The 19609-nt window shown below is 42.9% G+C and overlaps 1 protein-coding gene across 1 annotated transcript in view; it reads left to right on the plus strand.

The window, feature by feature from the left end:
• The window catches only part of RPGRIP1L (RPGRIP1 like), a 152982-nt gene extending 133587 nt beyond the window's left edge, over positions 1-19395 (plus strand). The window contains exons 24-27 of the mRNA XM_044270688.1: positions 5756-5942; positions 6893-6977; positions 17037-17170; positions 18773-19395. Coding sequence (XP_044126623.1) covers positions 5756-5942; positions 6893-6977; positions 17037-17170; positions 18773-18864 — 498 coding nt within the window. The 3' untranslated portion in view covers positions 18865-19395. The remainder of the gene's footprint in view (positions 1-5755; positions 5943-6892; positions 6978-17036; positions 17171-18772) is intronic.
• The last annotated feature ends 214 nt before the right edge of the window (positions 19396-19609 follow it).

Below are 19609 nucleotides of genomic sequence, written 5' to 3' on the forward strand. Positions count from 1 at the left end.
CCTACCACAGATGGTCCGTGGTAGCGGAATCTATAACAGAATTCTTAGATAACCCGAACCTTGTACGCCGAACTTGACAAGTCCGCTCAACACTAAACAGTAGATTAGGAAGCAGTTCTCCAAAACTCTGTGGGTGGGAGCACGTTCTCAATGGGATACATCCCAGCAAGACCTACAAAAACCATCTTGACAGCCCCTCCAGAAAATTTAAGCCGGCTTCTGAAACGACCAGTCATCAGTGGTTATTACTGGCCAGCTATACATTTACCTTGCAGCAGTTGGAAATGAGATAACCTATGGTTCAAATGAATGGTCATCCTATGGACAGGCTGGGTCCATCAGATCAGGACCAGTGCTGTGGATCATAGAAGGGGGTCCATGCATTCTTCTTCTTATTATTTTTTTCCCCCCAAAGTTTGTGGTATTCCACGTACCTCAGCTTCATTTATATATTTTCTCAATTGGAGAATTTATTTGAATAGTATTTCACTCGGTGCTCAAGGTCCTCTGTTATTTACATTTTTAGTGTGGATCTTTGAAAGGTCCTTGGCAGCCCTCTGCTCATTACACACCAGGAAAGGCTTCTGTGTTTAAAACTATAAACCCACAAAAAAGTACCCTTGACAGCATATCCATTTGCTCTGTAATTTTTCGAGCTTCTTGTGTAACCTGATATTCCCTGCAAATAAATGATCCTACGCTCAGATCCAGCCATACCATCTCTGTATATTACCTCGGGCTGAGGACAGCAGTGAGGAAGGCGCTGCAACTTTCATCCACATTTTATGCCTGAGCTGAACATAATTCTACTAAAACATTCATGAAATTCGCTTGAAATTCTATATATTAGATACTTTGGAAGACAATATTCATAAGACTCAAGGTTTGCCTCCGCTTTAAAAGTGACAAATAGTTAAGGAGAAGATTATTCATACACAAATGTATTGGATAATCAATTAACCCAGTTTGGATGTCGGGAAGAAATCATCTGCTTCCACATGAGCTGCCATAAATCAGATCTGTTCCATTTCATGAGGTCTTGCTTGCCAGATTTTGTGCATCTGTCTAGAACAATCAGCATAAAAAAAATGTAGGTATTGTGCTGTAAAATATCTACAAATCCAAGATCGCCTGCACAGTGCCACTTCCAGTTAAAGGGATTTCCTCACAAAAGACAGTTATCTCCTATGTGGCCAGCAAGTCCACCATTCACCAGGACAAGGATGCCAAGTTTCTCCTCACTACACAACCTTAGTGAGCAGGAGTTTGAATGCAGCGGTGGTCTCCTATGCACCCTGTCCATTCATGGTCTGTTTGGCCAACGGAGACTGCCAGGCATCAGCCCCATAGACTTTGGAGTGTGAGGTCATGAAGGTCCGAGTATTGGGGCCCCCCATGATCACGACATTAGCACCTATCCTGAAGTAGTTAATGTCCTTCAGGGGACAGCTCCTTTAAGCACTGATGTGAGTTTTAAAGGGGTTGTCCTATGAGAAACACATCCCATATCCACAGTATGGTATATAAGTGACTGATCGGTAGGGGTCTGACCGATACAGCCCATGAGATCACGATAATGGGGGTCCTGCCTTCCCCCTTTTCACTGGAGCGGTGGTCACGTGCACTGCTGTTTCTGGCAGCATGCTTGAATAACACTCTTGATCAGGGGGGCTCCGGTGGTGGACTCCCGCCAATCAGTCACTTATCTCCTTTGCTGTGGATAGGGAATACATGTTTAGGGATTTAACTCATCCAGGTCACAACTTTTTCAAATTTTTAGGCCGCATGCACACGACCGTGGTGTGTTTTGCGGTCCGCAAAACACGGGTGGTGTCCGTGCGCGTTCCGCAATTTGCGGAACGGCACGGACAGCCTTCGATATAAATGCCTATTCTTGTCCGCAAAGCGTGGACAAGAATAGGACATGTTATATTTTTTTTAGCGGGGCTGCGGAACGGAGCAACGGATGCGGACAGCACACTGAGTGCTGTCCGCATCTTTTGCAGCCCCATTGAAGTGAATGGGTCCGCATCCGAGCCGCCAAAACGGCCGTGTGCATGAGGCCTAACCATCAGGAAAAAGATATAGAGGGAGATTCATCAAAACGGGTGTAAAGGAAAACTGGTTTAGTTGCCCACAGCAACTTTCATTTTCCAAAGGAGCTCTGAAAAATGAAAGGTGGGATCTGATTGGTTGCTATGGGCAACTAATCCAGTTTTCCGTTACAGCACTTTTAATAAATCTCCCCTATAGGGTTCCTAAAACACATGCCAATAGATTGAGAAATATTTTTTTTCCATCGGCGGGAGTACTGGCTTGCAGTCTTGGCTTGTCTATTGAATTGTGACATGTATATGATTAGTGCACAGATGCACTTAAGCAGTGATGTGGATGTGCTGTTATATTGCACATGATTTATGCCTATAGTATTGTGGTGTCATTGATGTTATTACTGCATTTAAAGGGCATCTGTCAGCAGATTTGTACCTATGACACTGGCTGACCTGTTACATGTGCGCTTGGCAGCTGAAGGCATCTGTGTTCATTTGGGCCCATATTGCTGAGAATAATTATGTTTTAATATATGCAAATGAGCCTCTAGGAGCAATGGTGGTGTTGCCATTACACCTAGAGGCTCTGCTCTCTCTGCAACTGCCGCACCCTCTGCAATTTGATTGACAGGGCCAGGCAGTGTAAACGTGATCACACCTGGTCCTAAAGTCAATCAAAGTGTAGGGGGTATGGCAGTTGGCGGGACTGCTGAACCTCTAGGTGTAACAGCAACACCTCCATTGCTCCTACAGGCTCATATGCATATGGATTTTGTATATGGGGATTGTCTTTGGCTATCTCTGTGGGCTAAAAAAACCTAATTTTGTTGTGTGAATTTACAGTGACAAATAAAGGTCTTCTCTAAAGGACCTTTTACATGGGGAAGATTATCGCATTAAAAAATTGTCATCCCTTGCAAATGCAGCCAGTGATTGGGCAATGTAAACATGCAGCAACTGCACGATCGGCAATAGAGATGAGCGAAGTTTTGAAAAATTTAATTTGGCAGCTTCACCAAAGTTCGCCAAGAAATTCAATTTGTTATGATTTAATTCATCACGAATCGCTATAAATCAGATATACCCAGGCCACTCTGCCGAATCATATTCTTCCCACTTGGAAAGAGCAGACACCCAGCACTAATGTCTGCGACCTGCCGTAATACCGGTTGCAGACTTTTAACCCTTGAGATGCCTGGGTCATCCAGGTGTGCTACACCCCCCAACCCCCCTTCCCCGTCGGAGCGTGTATGCAGCAGCTCCTATCCTCCTATGTGATGGTACCAGACGTGGCACACAGCAGTGAGGCGGGAAAACCTTCCTCAGAGCAATACAAATTAGGGATCCACAACAGGGATGACCATAATCTCATGTGAATCCCTCCATAAGGTCCAGGATCCCTCCCTACTATGAACCTAGTTCTATTTTGCTTTTAAAATGATAAAGGTTAAGACAGGATGGAAGAACATGGTGGATGGATCAAACATGGCCACTGGATTATTGCAGCAACACTTTTCCTAGCGCATTAGCCTTTGCCTCTTCCTATGCTCAGCTCACAGGACAATGGAGGAGACCATGCGGAACGAGGCTTTTATAGGACTGTGACGTCACAGTGGATGGCTGAGGATTAGCTGGCTGCACCGGATTATGGGTGATCTTGCGTTCCCAGGCTTCTTACTTTCACTTTGGGAAAACCTGATACGTAACTACAAAGTGCGAGGAAATTCGGCTTCGTTGCAAGTCAAAGTTTTCCAAAACTTCGGTCCTAACTCTGCTTCGAATGCTTAGCTTCACTCAACACCAATCAGCAAGAATTTTTTATGATGACCAAAAAGTTATCATTTCGTGCAACAAACAGGCATCAGCTAGTCATTAGCAGACAGGACAGGAGGAAAGACAAGTGATCTCAAGAGATCAAAATTAAGGGAAAAAATTACATTATTTCAACCATTAAAACTCTCACTCTCTAATCAAACTCTGAATTTTAAAAAGGCTAATTTCCCTAGGTTGAGGGCAGCGTTTCAGGGAATAGACTGGGAGCAGCTACTGTCACATAATAATACTGAGGATAAATGGGAGAGCTTTAAATCTACATTGAGTAATTGCCCATGGCCTATAGCTACTGTAAAAAGGGCAATAAAAGACAAAAAAAAGGGCATTTAAAAATACAAATCTGAGGGGTCAGCTGTAACGTTTAAAGATTACAAAGGGTTTAATAAAATCTGTAAAAAGGAGATAAAATTAGCAAAAATAGAAAACGAACAGCAGGTGGCAAAAGAGAGCAAAACAAATTCCCATAAATTCTTTAAATATATAAACAAGTCCGAGCAGGTAGGTCCCCTAAATAATGGTAAAGGGGGGGTAGTCACTGAAGATAAGGAAAAGGCAGAGTTACTAAATGTTTTTTTTAGCTCTGTATATACAAAAGAAGAGAAAGGAGCCGATATCTGTGGTGCTGGGGCTGTTAGTGCATCCAGTAATATACTCAATTGGCAAACTGTAGATATGGTTCAGGATAAGTTAAATAGGGTAAATGTAAACAAGGCTCCGGGTACAGATGGATTACACCCAAGAGTTCTCAAAGAGCTCAGTTGAGTCATTGCTGTGCTCCTGTTTATAATTTTTAAAGATTCTCTAGGTACTGGTACAGTTCCCAGTGATTGACACAAGGAAAATGTGGTGCCCATATTCAAAAAAGAATCAAGGTTCTTAACAGGTAACTATAGACCTATAGGCTTGGAAAGTATAGTTTGTAATTGGATTGAAAACTGGCTGAAGGACCGTGTCCAGAGAGTTGTGGTCAATGATTCCTATTCAGAATGGTCCCGGGTTATAAGTGGTGCACCCCAAGGTTCAGTGCTGGGCCCTCTATTATTTAATTTATTTATTAATGATATCGAGGACGGGATTAATAGCACCATTTCTAGTTTTGCAGATGACACTAAGCTATGTAGAACTATACAGTCTTTGGAAGATGTCCATATACTACAAGCTGACTTGAACACTCTGAGTGATTGGGCATCGACTTGGCAAATGAGGTTCAATGTGGACAAATGTAAAGTTCTGTATCTTGGCAGTAATAATCTCTGTGCTTCATATGTCCTAGGTGATGTAACACTGGGAGAGTCACTTATAGAGAAGGATTTGGGTGTCCTTGTGGATGGTAGATTAAATTACAGAATACAATGTCAATCAGCTGATTCTAAGGCCACCAGGATATTATCATGCATTAAACGAGGCTTGGACTCGCGGGGTAGGGATGTAATACTACCACTTTACAAAGCGTTGGTGCGGCCTCATCTGGAATATACAGTTCAGTTCTGGGCACCAGTCCATAGAAAGGACTTGATGGACTTATGTCTTTTTTCAACCGTATCAACTATGTAACGGGCAGTACAAACACAAGTATACTTACTAGAAGATACATTCAGCAGGAGACTCTCTCTGCAGCTCTTCACAACTTTCATGCCTCATAGTTGACATGTTTTTTTCGGTGAGTGCAGAGTTTCTGGACAGATCCAGTATCCAGGTATAGAGGTTTAGCTACGTATTCAACTACTGTACCTGAAGGTAATGGAACATAGACCACAGATAAAAGCAGTTATCATTTTAGTAAATTAAATTCTTTACTCTTGCATATTCAGACATAAAATATAGGTGGAGATTTGACATTTTTCTTTTTTTCTTCTTTTTTCTCTTAATAGTTGTCAGAGAGAATCCACATTGAGATCATATCCTTGGGTTTGGATGTCAATTCAGAAGCTGCACAGAATGAAACCATAAAGAGATTGTTTGTGGAATATAAAGTGTGCAATCTGCCAGCTGAAGAGACCCCGGTTTCCCTCCCAAAACCCACGAATGGGAAGAAGATCCACTACAATTACTCCAGCGGTAATGTATTGTGAAAGCAGTGTGTGACGTGTGTTGCCTGTGCTATGGGCGGACTGGGAACTTAAAGTGGCCCTGGAAAAAAAAAAAATGAAAGTGGCAGGTCCAAATTAACAGAAGGCGGGGCAACACAAGTATGTGGGGTCAACAATATCATAGTGCAAAATAGTATCCCAGGAGAACCAAATAATATAGTGTAGCACAATATACTGCCCCAAAAGCTGGCCTTCTTTGGTAGGGTCTATGGCCAATCCGCCCCTGGTTTATAATAGGAACTGCCATGCTGCCATACTTAGAAGCAGTATATACTTGGTAAGCATAATGCAAGGCATTTGAACTTAGTAGAATGTTGTGTGTATTTTAATGGGAATGTCTCATGTATTTAGTGCTTGTTTCATTAATTAGATTTAAGTCTATAGGAGAGAAATAATGTGTTTGCATTTTTAACTTTCCTGCCAGCTGCCATATTGGAGACACATACTTCTTTAACATATTTTCTTATGGGTGTCTGTATGTTTTGTGGCAGTGGAAATAAATGTATATTCTGCTCTACAGAAAGTGGCATAGCAGAATCCCCCTTCCCTTGAGACCAGAAGATGACAGGGGAGATACATACAGAGCATTATCTTGTGTGTATAGACCGTTTCCTTATCTTCCTTATCTAGACTTCCAGCAAAAATAAACCAGTTAATAATTTGCCCACTAATGAAAATGAGATGACTCTGCTCATCTTGCCCCAGTCTATAAGGTAAAGCTGACAAGTGGGTTACAGAAAACAGAAACATCCACCTATTGTCTATTTTAGTGGATAGTGAAAGCTTGAATATTTTTTTTCTTTTTAAAATAATCCATATAAAGTATCTTTATTACCCATAGTTTAAACTGAAGCTCTGACTTTTAAGGTGTCTCGTATAAGTCTGTGTGTTAAACGTTTTTGTTTTATAATCCTACAGTGATTCATCTGGATAAGTCAAGTAATAAAGAAAATCGGGACTCAATAAAATCTGTACTACAGGATCCTAATTCCAGCAGTGCAAGGTATCAGCCTATTATATTGCTACATACTGTAAAGTTACTTAAATTGCACCTCTAGTAATTCAACTCCCCCTGAATGTGGGAGAGGGAACTGTTCTATGTCTGAGGCCACAGTACATAGCTGTCCCCTCTACCTGCTTACTCTCCCACCAGGAGATTTTTTCTCCTCAGAATTGTCGCCACTCTTGAACATGGGCTGCTCTCTACTGAAGCCTATGCCCATTTAAAGGGCTTCTGTCACCCCCCAAAACTCATTTTTCATTTTTGGGCATAATAAAATCCTTATTGGACGACTATTCCCTATATAGGGCTCTTACCTTGTTCTGTGGCTTTGTTTCATTAAAAATCGAGCTTTTAAAATTTGCAAATGACTTCACTACCAGCAAGTAGGGCGTCTACTTGCTGGTAGCTGCCGCATCCTCCTTTAAAAAAAACACCCCTTCCTCCAGTTGATTGACAGGGCCAGCGAGCGCTCTCCTCCTCCGGCTGGCCCTGTCTGCAATTCAAATCCCGCGCCTGCGCCTTATGTGTCTTCATTCGGCGCAGGCGCTCTGAGAGAAGGGCGCTCGCTTCCTTAGCACTTCCTCAGTGCGCCTGCGCCGATGACGTCTTCTCTTTCGGGTTTAGAGGTGACATTATCGGCGCAGGCGCACTGAGGGAGTGCTGAGGAAGCGAGCGCCCTTCTCTCAGAGCGCCTGCGCCGAATGAAGACACGTAAGGCGCAGGCGCGGGATTTGAAATGCTGACAGGATCAGCCGAAGGAGGAGAGCGCTCGCTGGCCCTGTCAATCAACCTGCTGAGGGAGGCGTTTTTTTAAAAGGAGGATGCGGCGGCTACCAGCAAGTAGACGCCCTACTTGCTGGTAGTGAAGTCATTTGCAAATTTTAAATGCTCGATTTTTATTGAAACGAAGCCACAAAACAAGGTAAGAGCCCTATATAGGGAATAGTCGTCGAATAAGGATTTTAATATGCTCAAAAATGAAAAATGAGTTTTGGGGGGGGGGGGGGGGGGTTGACAGAAGCCCTTTAAAGGTGTTCTCCAACCCCCCAAGCTAAAATCAATTAAGCCTAGTCTAAAATAAAAATAGGAAGCCACTCACCTGTTCAATGGTGCTCTGTTCCAGCACTGAGGGTCCCATCCCCACTACTACTGGTCCCCTGTAGAGTGAAAGCATGGCTTCCCTTTCTTGGTCGTGCACACCATTCACATAAAACTGCGTTCTATTACTGTACATAGCAGGAGCTCTGTACAGTATTAGAATGTATTGGCTCTGATGAGCCGAAGTTATTGCTTCGCGAAGTCTCGCGAGACTTTGCGCTTTAACTTCATAAATTAATTTGTACTATAAAAAAACATTTCCGGAACTTGGGTTCAGTTCCAAGGTACCGTTTGGAACCGAACCTGAGTTCGGGAAATGTTTTTTTACAGTACAAATTAATTTATGAAGTTATTGCGTGAAGTCTCGCGAGACTTCAAGAAGCAATAACTTCGGCCCATCGTAGCCAATACATTCTAATACTGTACGAAGCTCCTGATCCGTACGGTATTAGAACGAAGTTTTATGCGAATCGACTTCGAATATTTCATCCGAAGTCAATTCGCTCATCCCTAGCCACCACTGATAACAGTTGATCCATGGCTGTTTGAAAGTGAACATGCATGTAGTAATATTGTTTTTCGCATGTTGTGACCCTCAGGTTGATACGACAGTAATACCAATTTGCGGTTCGTGATGCAACCCCAGTCACTTTTATTAGTTGTGATGCAACTTAAAATGGCCGTGGAAACCTAAAAGTGGCCCCATGTTGTAGGCAAGTCCATATTGACAGAACAAGTAAGCAGGGCCAGGAATACTGTAGTGCAGCATAAAAAAACACCCCTGCAGAACCAAATACCACACTGCAGCACAAAATGCCACCACCCTCGTCGCAGTGTTTAACTGTCCTAAGGATGGCGATGCAGTTGAATTTCGGAAGGAACTTTGGCCGCCAGCCAAGTGCATAAGAACCTGATTCTTCTACATTAATTATTGTTGAGAGCATCAGATCATTATATACCTGAGAGGGGCCACCGGGAAATGTCCCTGTAGGGTCTATGGCTAGTCCACCCCTGGGTGCATGCAGTGCTACACTATGGCTGTGACACACCGCCAAAGATCAGAGTCGCAGAAAACCGTGTCAGGATTTATCCAAATGCAACAGAAGTTAGAGCATTTTCTCGGAGTAGATCTTTTATGTTGCTGCACTCAGAAGAAGCCAAGATCCACTTTTAATATAATCAAATGAGGTTTATCCAGAACCTTAAACCAGTTATCTTTACAAGCAGATTATAGTTTGATCGGTGCTGCCAAGTAACATCAAAAATCCACCATGTCTTGCATTCTGATCCCAGAGCCAGCCCAAAATGGAGTTTGACTGTTACACAAACCACAGACTCAAAGCATTTTGTGCATTGCCCTGCAATTAAGCATTTTAACGGAGGAATAAAGCTTGGCCATGAAGTCTGGATGTTTAAATACAGCTTAAAGAACACATACATCTTTCTCAGTCTTAAAAGCCCTTCTTAAATTTCATAAGCTACCAAGGGTGTGTGTTTTCCACATTTTACAGAGGAAGCAGCGTTTTACTGTGGTTAGTTTTGATCCAGAGTCAGGTCACGGAAGGGTTTGTGGGACAGATTCTCTATTAATCACTTTATCAAATAAATAAATAAATAACACTTTCTTTTATGATTTTGGGACGGTAATAACCCCTTCATTGAGTAAAATAGTTTACTGTTAGGGAACTATGTAGAATGCTTTTCAACTGCGTGAAACATTTGTATGGTTTTTATAGGTTTTTGGAATGCGCCTAATTATAGCAGTTACATTGTTTCAAAAAAAAAGGTGCAAAGTTTTTCAGGAAAAGAAATATAAAAAAAAAAGAGGATCGGATAGGTCTCTCCAACTTGAAGTAAAATGGCGGCAACATTAAAGGGGCTTTTTTTGATATTGATCAATGGGGGTAGAAGAGACCGTGATGCTCTGGTGAGACCCGCAGCCTCTTCCTAGGCCAATGATGTCAAGTTCTTCGGTCATGTGGCCTAGGTGCAAAATTCAAGTGAATAGGGCTGAGCTGCGATACCAAGCACAGCCACTATCCAATGGATGGTACTGTGCTTGGTAAGCTACAAGGAGGCTGTGACGCTCACCAGAGTTCCACAGCCTCCCCAAACAACTGATCCATGGGGATCCCAGGTGTCGGAGGATGTCTGAGGATAGGTCATCAATGTCAGAATTTTATTCTGTTTTGCGCTAGCCAGGACTTTAAAGATGGCTGCCACTCGTGAGAGGAGCGAGCGCCATAGCCATGCGGGTGCCTGCTGTTTTAAACAGGGACTAATGTCCACGACTGGCAATAACACCGACTGTGGACTTTTAATTCTTCAGATGCCATGGTCAGTAAGCAAAAACCTTGAAGCACACGCTGGGGGAGCTGGATGCAGTGTGCGGCAGCTTCTGTCCTCCTGAATGAACAGAATCTGACGCACATTAGTCCCTATGGAGCTAGTGCATTGGAGTGCATAAGAAAAGCAATCTAATGATTACTTGTTATAGTTCCCTTTTGGAAGTGGGAAAAAAAAAAGTATTTAAAAACAAAAAAATTCCTCCCCCTTTCCTCAAAATAAAAATATTAAATCCATTAACAATAAAAAAAAAAATACAGATAATGGGCATTGCTGGGTGCAAAAACGTCCGTACTATTAAAATATAAAAATATTTATCCCATATGGCAAACAGCGAATCGAAAAAAAATTGCAGATTCGCCGTTTTTTGGTAGCTTCACTTCCACAAAAGCTTCACTTTCCACAAAAAGTCGCACACACCCCAAAATGGTATTGATGAAAAGTACAGATTGCCCCTCAAAAAATGGGCCCTCACACAGCTCCGTACAAATACAGTAAGGAACAGAAGTATTTGAACACCCTGCGATTTTGCAAGTTCTCCCACTTAGAAATCATGGAGGGGTCTGAAATTCACACTGTAGGTGCATTCCAACTCTGAGAGACAGAATAAAATAAAACATTATCAGGAAATCACATTGTATGATTTTTAAAGAATGTATTTGTCTTGCACTGCTGAACATAAGTATTTAAACACCTGAGAAAATCAGTGTTAATATTTGGTACAGAAGCCTTTGTTTGCAATTACAGAGGTCAAACGTTTCCTGTAGTTCTTGACCAGGTTTGCACACACTATCAGGGATTTTGGCCCACTCCTACACACAGATCTCCTTTAAATCTGTCAGGTTTCGGGGCTGTTGCTGAGCAACACAGAGTTTCAGCTCCCTCCAAAGATGTTCTACTGGATTTAGGTCTGGAGACTGCCTAGGCCACTCCAGAACCTTGATATGCTTCTTACGGAGCCACTCCTTGGTTATCCTGGCTGTGTGCTTCAGGTCGTTGTCATGTTGGAAGACCCAGCGACGACCCATCTTCAATGCTCTGACTGAGGGAAGGAGGTTGTTTCTTAAAATCTCACAATAAATGGCCCCATTCATCCTCTCCTTAATACAGTGCAGTCGTCCTGTCCCCTTCGTAGAAAAGCACCCCCAAAGCATGATGTTACCACCCCCATGCTTCACAGTAGGGATGGTGTTATTGGGATGCAACTCATCCTTCTTTCTTCTCCAAACACGACGAGTGAAGTTTCGACCAAAAAGTTCTACTTTGGTCTCATCTGACTACATGACGTTCTCCTATGCCTCTTCTGGATCATCCAGATGGTCATTGGCAAACTTCAGACGGGCCTGAACATGTGATGACTTGAGCAGGGGAACCTTCCGTGCAATGCATGATTTGCAATGACTGCATAGTGTTCTACCGACAGTGACCTTTGAAATTGTGGTACCAGCTCTCTTCATTTCATTGACCAGCTCCTCCTTTGTAGTTCTGGGCTGATTCCTCACCTTTCTTATCATCAGTGATACACCACGAGGTGAGATCTTGCATGGAGTCCCAGGGAGACTGACAGTCGTCTTTAGCCTCTTTCCTTTTCTAACAATTGCTCCAACAGTTGATCTATTTTCACCAAGCTGCTTGGCAGTTGCCCCGTAGCCCTATCCAGCCTTGTGGAGGTCCACAATTTTGTCTCTGATGTCTTTTGACAGCTCTTCGGTCTTGCCCATGGTAGTAGTTGGCATCTGACTGACTGTGGGGTGGACAGGGGTCTTTAAAGAGCTCAGACAGGTGCTACTTAGGGTACTTTCACACTAGCGTTTTTCTTTTCCGCCGCTGAGTTCCGTCCTAGGGGCTCAAATCCGGAAAATAACTAATCCGTTTTATCCCCATGCATTCTGAATGGAGAGTAATCCGTTCAGGATGCATCGGGATGTCTTCAGTTCAGTCTTTTTGACTGATCAGGCTTTTCAGAAAACCGTAGCATGTTGTATTTTCACCTCCGGCCAAAAATCCTGAACACTTTGACTGAAGGCCGGATCTGGCCTTTTTCTCATTGACTTGCATTAACGCCGGATCCGGCGCCGTGTGTTCCGTCAAACCGGACCCGGCTTTTGCATGTTAAACCCGAAAAATTTGAAAAAAAAGTTAAAGTCCATAAATGGCGGATCCGTTTTTTCCAATGCATTTTTTTTCATTGTGATCAAAATCCTGATTAGGATTCAAATGTAATCCGTTTTTCCAGGTCCGGCGGGCAGTTCCGGTGTCGGAATTGAACGCCGGATTTAAACAACGCTAGTGTGAAAGTAGCCTAAGTAACATTAATGAGTGGAGTAGAGGTGGACTTTTTAAAGGCACAGTAAGAGGTCTTTTAGAGCCAGAATTCTTGCTGTTTCTCAGGTGTTATTATGTGCTCATATACTTATGTTCAGCAGTGCAAGAAAAATACATTCTTTAAAAATCATACAATGTGATTTCCTGAATTTTTTATTTTTATTCTGTCTCTCAGAGTGGGAATGCACCTACAATGTGAATTTCAGTGGGAGAACTTGCAAAATCGCAGGGTGTTCAAATACTTCTGTTCCTCGCTGTAGCTATAAAAAAGTTATAGGGTTCAGAATATGGGGATGAAAAGAAAAAAAAATTTTTTTTTCAAGGTTAACATTTTTTTTCAGTATTTAGGCTACTTTCACACTAGCGTTCGGCTGTCCGCTCGTGAGCTCCGTTTGAAGGAGCTCACGAGCGGACCCGAACGCAGCCGTCCAGCCCTGATGCAGTCTGAATGGAGCGGATCCGCTCAGACTGCATCAGTCTGGCGGCGTTCAGCCTCCGCTCCGCTCGCCTCCGCACGGACAGGCGGACAGCTGAACGCTGCTTGCAGCGTTCGGGTGTCCGCCTGGCCGTGCGGAGGCGTGCGGATCCGTGCGGATCCGCCCAGACTTACAATGTAAGTCAATGGGGACGGATCCGTTTGAAGATGACACACTATGGCTCAATCTTCAGGCGGATCCGTCCCCCATTGACTTTACATTGAAAGTCTGGACGGATCCGTACGAGGCTATTTTCACACTTAGCTGTTAATATGCTAAAATAATGCAGACGGATCCGTCCTGAACGGAGCCTCCGTCTGCATTATTATGATCGGATCCGTTCAGAACGGATCCGATCAAACGCTAGTGTGAAAGTAGCCTAATACGCAAGAAAAACTATACATATGTGGTTTGGTTGTAATCGTACTGACCCGGAGAATAAAAGTAACAGGTCAGTTTTACAATATAGGGAATGTCATAAAAGCAAAACTCATAAAACTGTTGCATAATTGCGTTTTTTTTTCCAATTTCACCATATTTGGAAAATAAAATCCACCTCCCTACTATATCGTATGCAATATTAAATGGTGGAATTAGTGCAACTTGTAAAAAAAACAGCACTCATTTGGCAATGTGAACAGAAAAATAGAAAAGTTATCGCCCCGGAATGGCAGGGAGTGAAACGAAATGGCAAATACGAAAAACCTTTATCTGGGCTTTCCTCTTTCTGCCCAGCCTAGGACACTGTGTCTTCTACGCTCTCTGGCTGGCCTTCCTGGTACATGCTCTTCCTGTCCAATTCAGGGTTTCCTGTGCATCCTTCTCCCGCATTTCCTTGCGGGACCTCATGGCCAGCTTTAGAATTGTCTGGTCTTTTGCCCTCCCCCATGGTATAGCTTCAGAACGTCCCATGGTCTTCCTAGTGATACGAGCAAGAGAATAGGATTTTTTGTGCTTACCTGTAAAATCCTTTTCTCGCTGAGTTTATTGGGGGACACAGCACCGACCCAGTAAGTACATTGCTGGCTCTTCCTTATGGGTCCCACCTGTTCTTGGTTCTGACCCATCTCCTGCTCTGTTTCTTACTATTGGTTTCTGTTGGCTTCTCCTGGCTGTTCCTACTGCTTTCGTACAAACTGATTAGCTTAGTGTCTGCAGGAGGGATATAGCTGAGAGGAGGAGCTAACACTCTTCAGCTTAATGTCGCCTCCTAGTGGCACCAGCTATATCCCATGGTTTTCTGTGTCTCCCAGTGAACTCAGTGAGAAAAGGATTTTGCAGGCAAGCACAAAAAATCAAATTTTCTTAGATAAATATGCACACCAATTCCACCCCTGGTAATAAAACAGCACTTTCACATCACTCTTCAATTTCCAGAGTCTGGTAGCAGCAATAGCAGCATGCTGTTGCCATAATTTTCCACCTTTCATCATTGTGTAATTTTCTTTAGGCCTAAAAATGAGCGCTGTTGAGTAGGGTTGCACCGGGTATCGAAATATCGATACCCAATCAATACTTTTGTACCGGTCTGCACAGCCTAGTATCAGAGAACATGGAGCGAGCTGCTCTCATCGCGCCCCATGTTCCCTCAGCAGCACAGGGGAGAAGGAAGCAGTCCCTCCCTCCCCCCTGTGCCGCTGCTGCCACCAATGAGAGGATAGAGGGGCGGAGGAGGGGAGGGGCTGTGGCCACTGTGCCACCAATGATAATTAATGTGTAATACAGATACAAGCACCTGTCATAGCTGGCACCTGAGGGGTTAACTTCCACTGATCGCAGCTCCCTGTCATAGAGGCCGGGTGCCGGCTATGTGTTTCTGCCGCCAGCACCCGCCTCCTGTATCTGTATTACCATATATAGGCTCCTGCCTCAAATGGCCTATCTGGAGTAAACCATTGTTGCTTGACTGGCTGCGCGCTGCCAGTATTGATACAAGCACAACGTTATGATCATTCCTATATGTGTTGGCTGAGTGACTCTACTGAGTTAAAACTTAAGATTCACGCTGCCCCCCGACATGTTTCGCCGTGCTCCGGCGTCTTCAGGGGTTAGGGCAGAGTGTGAGCGTGTTCTAACTCGGCTGGATTATATCACTTCTGTTTGTGATGTCATTGATTGTAGGCCGGCCTATGCGATTACTTTCATCCGCCTCCCGACGGTTGATAGGCTGCGTTCCGGCTAATGTCAACGCCCACTCCAACTTTACCTTTTAATTGGTGTGCGCTGCACTATGTCATCATGCTGCGCTGCGCATGTCTGGTAAACGTAGAACTTGCTTGCCCTTGATCCGTCTCACTGCTCATGTTATCTGACTTGGTCTCCGGCGCCTCCGCTTCCAGATGCTGCGTCTGAGCGTGTGCCAATACTTAGTTACTAGACGTCCGTCCTAAGGCTCGATTCGTCCCACTGCGCCTGTCAAAGAACTTTGTTCACAGCGCTCACCAAGTCAGGTCTCGTACTGCGCATGCGTGAGTACTTGGCTGCCGGCACGAATTATCGGCGCTACGGGGCATGTCTCCAGACTTAGTCTCCCCTGCAACCGGGGTCCAGCAGCCATCAGACGTCTTGTTTATTTATTTAAAAATGAAAATAGGCCTGGTCTTTAAGGGGTTAACATATCTTTACAGCAGTCGGTACAGAGCATCAAATAGTTTGTGTGGATAATTTGCCTACAGTCGACTTCAAGATGGAACTTGAGAGTTTGTCATCACCTCCAAAGTCCAGGTGTGCAAAAAGAAAAATGGAGGTCAATTAACTGCAAAGGTTCCAGGACTTCAGTATCCTTATGGAGGTACAAAGAGGGTTCCTGAATAGGCAACAGGTATTTGCAGTGGATGCTTATGCGTTTCCGACAGTAGAGGTATTATCTTTAATCATAGTATGTTCGTAAACATCAACTGCAGAGGGTGCTAAAGTTTTTTAGAATGTGTTTTTGGAATTTTTAATGAGTGCTGTAGGTCGATTATCTCTTTATTTGATCACCTGCTAAGTGCCCATTCATAGTGCCAGTAGAACATACACGATGTATAGTAATTGAGTATTCTGCTTGGATGCGACATTACATACAAAAATGCCATGTGGTCCCGCTTAGGAGTCGGGAGTACAAAACGAGAAACATTTTTTTGGCAGCATCCCAAACCTGAGTTCAGAAGGGAGCAGTCACAGGCTTGGTTTTCGTAGGGCATCGCAAAGACTTAGTAGCAATACCTCCACTGAGACCTCCATTCAAAGCTTCCTTTTTGTCTTCTGAGTGTTTTTGGAGGCCTACAGTATATACTTTGTGTCAATAAATAGTTGAAAATATAGTAATAGTAAAGGAAAAAGTTAAAGTTCAGAAAATATTCTAAAAACTAAAATAGTTGTTTCAAGCATAAAATGGGTAGAAGATATTGGGGCGATCACCAACCTTGTCCACCAACAGAGAGGTTTCAAAAAATCCATGACGCACAGAGCTCTCATATCAATGTTCTTTGGGAGATTTTCCGTACTTGTGTATGCCTGCCTGCAGTTTTCACTGTCTTTCTTCTGTTACCCTTGGAGGTCCACAAAAGAGATTTGGCAAAAAAAATACACCCCGATTACTCAATATCTCGGAACATGGCATCAAAACCTGCCAAACTCTTCTGGGCTTCTGTTCCTGTGTGCATCTGAAATGACCTATAATGGTGAACATTTTTCACTACGTTAAAGTGGCCTACGTCCAAATATGTACTTGATTCGTTGGATGTAAAACAACCTTCCATTTGCCAAGGTACATTTTTTACATAATCTGCTTTATTGTCTGTATCTATGATTCTTGCTCTCTGTCTTTCAGCATTAAATTCACGGTGGTTAGTGACCCGCCTGAAGATGAGCAGGACCTGGAGTGTGACGACATAGGCTTTAGTAGTGTCAGCCTGAGGGATATATTACAGACTGGTCAAGATGTCCTCAACAGAGACCTTGAAAGTAGGTGTCTTCTGCATATCTCCACCTGACCATCCCAGGTTAAAATCTTAATAATATACAAAAAAAAAGCAATCAGATTTTAATGTAGGCAACATCCAAGCGAAGCTGACTAGCTGTGGTGCAATAGTAACCAGAGCTTAGGACATGTGGAAGTAATTTGCTTTCCACTTGAAGATAAAAATGCTTTAATGTTTGCCTAAGCTTCTCTTCCCAACTTTCTCATCAGTTTAAGTTTAATCTTCTGCTGGCTTCTGAAATTGAGTTTGACAACCCCTGTGCTCAGTTTCAGCGGATTCCTTTCCCGACTGATTATGGAGCTGTATAGCAGCACTGTAGTTCAGCGGGTTAAACAGACTTAACAAGCAAATGCTTATTTCTGTAGGTTAATGCCTGCTTGCTTCTAAACTGCCTGACATGGAGCATTCACCAAGATCACCTATGAATGTTTATTTCAAAATATGGCTATTGAGGAATTTTGGTGTCTATTTTTGAATTCCCCCCCCCCCCCAAACCCCACCATGCTTCGTGTTTGGCTTTATTTTCTGCCTTATTTTCCCATGGGTGTCTCGATTGAACTCGAGAAACACCAGAAGCAAAAGTCACCAAAAATTCTTGAAATTCATGGCTTGAACTAAAGTGCAAAGGAGGCCTAAGTAAAATGCTTAGGGCGCATAGGTCACTTGTTATAGTATATGATATGTGTAGATACATATACTACAGAGATTTACTCGAAAGAGGCCCTGAATATTTTGTAATAACTCTCGCTAAGGTGAATCAATCTGAACGAAATAATGTCCAATGTGCTCCTCGGTATATGGAGCTTTGAACAAGTCGGGCGATGAGGTAGGCGCCGGACAGCAGTCGCCATGCTTAACCTCCACTTGAGACTTGTCACACATACTGTAGGCAGGAAGCATGGCAGAAATTGACCTTTTTAAGGCAACAGGGTAATTTAAAGGCGCTTTGGCCATCACAGTTGCCGGATCTGACCCCACCAGACTTCTAGTGAGGTATGCTCGAAGGAAAATGGAAGATTTGAAGGAAAGCAATCAGACGTGATATTGATGCAATTCCAATATGCCAATATGTTCAGGAACATGGAGTTCTGCGTCAAAATGAGTCTGATGGATCACTTCCAGCATTGCATGTCAAGGTATGTAGCATATTATTATTTTTTGGTTCAGATTGCTTTATCCTAACGGGAGGTACAACAGAATATTCAGGGCCTCTTTCAAATGAATCTCCTTGTGTATATATAGTAAAGGCACAAAGCACTTTTCATGCTCTCCCAACCCATCTGTCTTTCATATCTACACAATAAACAAGCGGACATCACACCGCTTATTTGGAAAGTGTTCCATGATGTAATCCATAACAGCAGGTAGAGGAGAACATGCCTAGCTATGAGGGGTACATTATACAAGTCACTTTTTTATTATTGATAATCGGCGTAATCATCGATAATGCATGTTTGGATGACACAGTGGTTTTCGTATGATGGTCCATTATGGATAACTAGCCTCATGTGCCTTAAGAGCCTCCAGTGAGATTGTGGTTTTGTTAACTAAATATATATGTTTTTTTTTTCTTTTCCTGATCCAGTTTATGATTCAGTGTCTGGAGAGAAGATAATTGGTAAGATGACCGTGACGGTGGAAGCCGCAGAGGCGCTTCGCTCATTGATTCGGGATTAAAAAGACAGCTATGTATGGAAAAAGGGATTGCAGAACTTGGTTGCTTCCTCCAGATTTGTTCCAGTTTTGATCCTAAAAAACGGCTTTTAATATGTTGATGATAAAGTGAATTTAATAGAGAAACCCAGGCCGCATATCGCTTACCCAAACCCACGTTTTTCACTTTAATAATCACATTCTTGTTGTTTTCAATCAAGCGCAAAGTCACATAAATATTTAACAGTTGCTAAAAGAGGTTCTCTGCATGAAATACTTGGCAAATGTTTTTATTGCAAGAATGTGTGCGAAAATGCTAACATTTGGTGTTATGTCGAAAACTATACATTTTCACGCTATTTTACCTGGCAGAACAATATAGGTTTGAACTGTCTGCAAAAGGGAAAAAAAAAAATCAAGGGAATTTTTTTTATTTGCATTGGTTTATGGTTTCCCTTTGATATCATTATATTATGATGTATGTACAGATTTTATATACAGTATATACCAGTTCCCTTAATTTGCATATTTATGATTAAAATATCTAAATTTTCTACTAAATAAATGCTGAGTGTTTTTTTTTAATGTATTTTATGAATTGTAGCATGATTTAGATTCATGCAGGTTTCCAACTTTACCTAACCTCATTATTGCTCGTTTATATGGTGTAACACAGTGAGAGGTTTGGTGTTCAAAAACAGGTATTTTCCTCCCAGCATTTGCTGCTGGGCTGATTTACAGCCAGGTGAGGTCAAATACCGGACTGGAT

This window comes from Bufo gargarizans, chromosome 10 (assembly GCF_014858855.1).
Source record: "Bufo gargarizans isolate SCDJY-AF-19 chromosome 10, ASM1485885v1, whole genome shotgun sequence".
Lineage (NCBI taxonomy): Eukaryota > Metazoa > Chordata > Amphibia > Anura > Bufonidae > Bufo > Bufo gargarizans.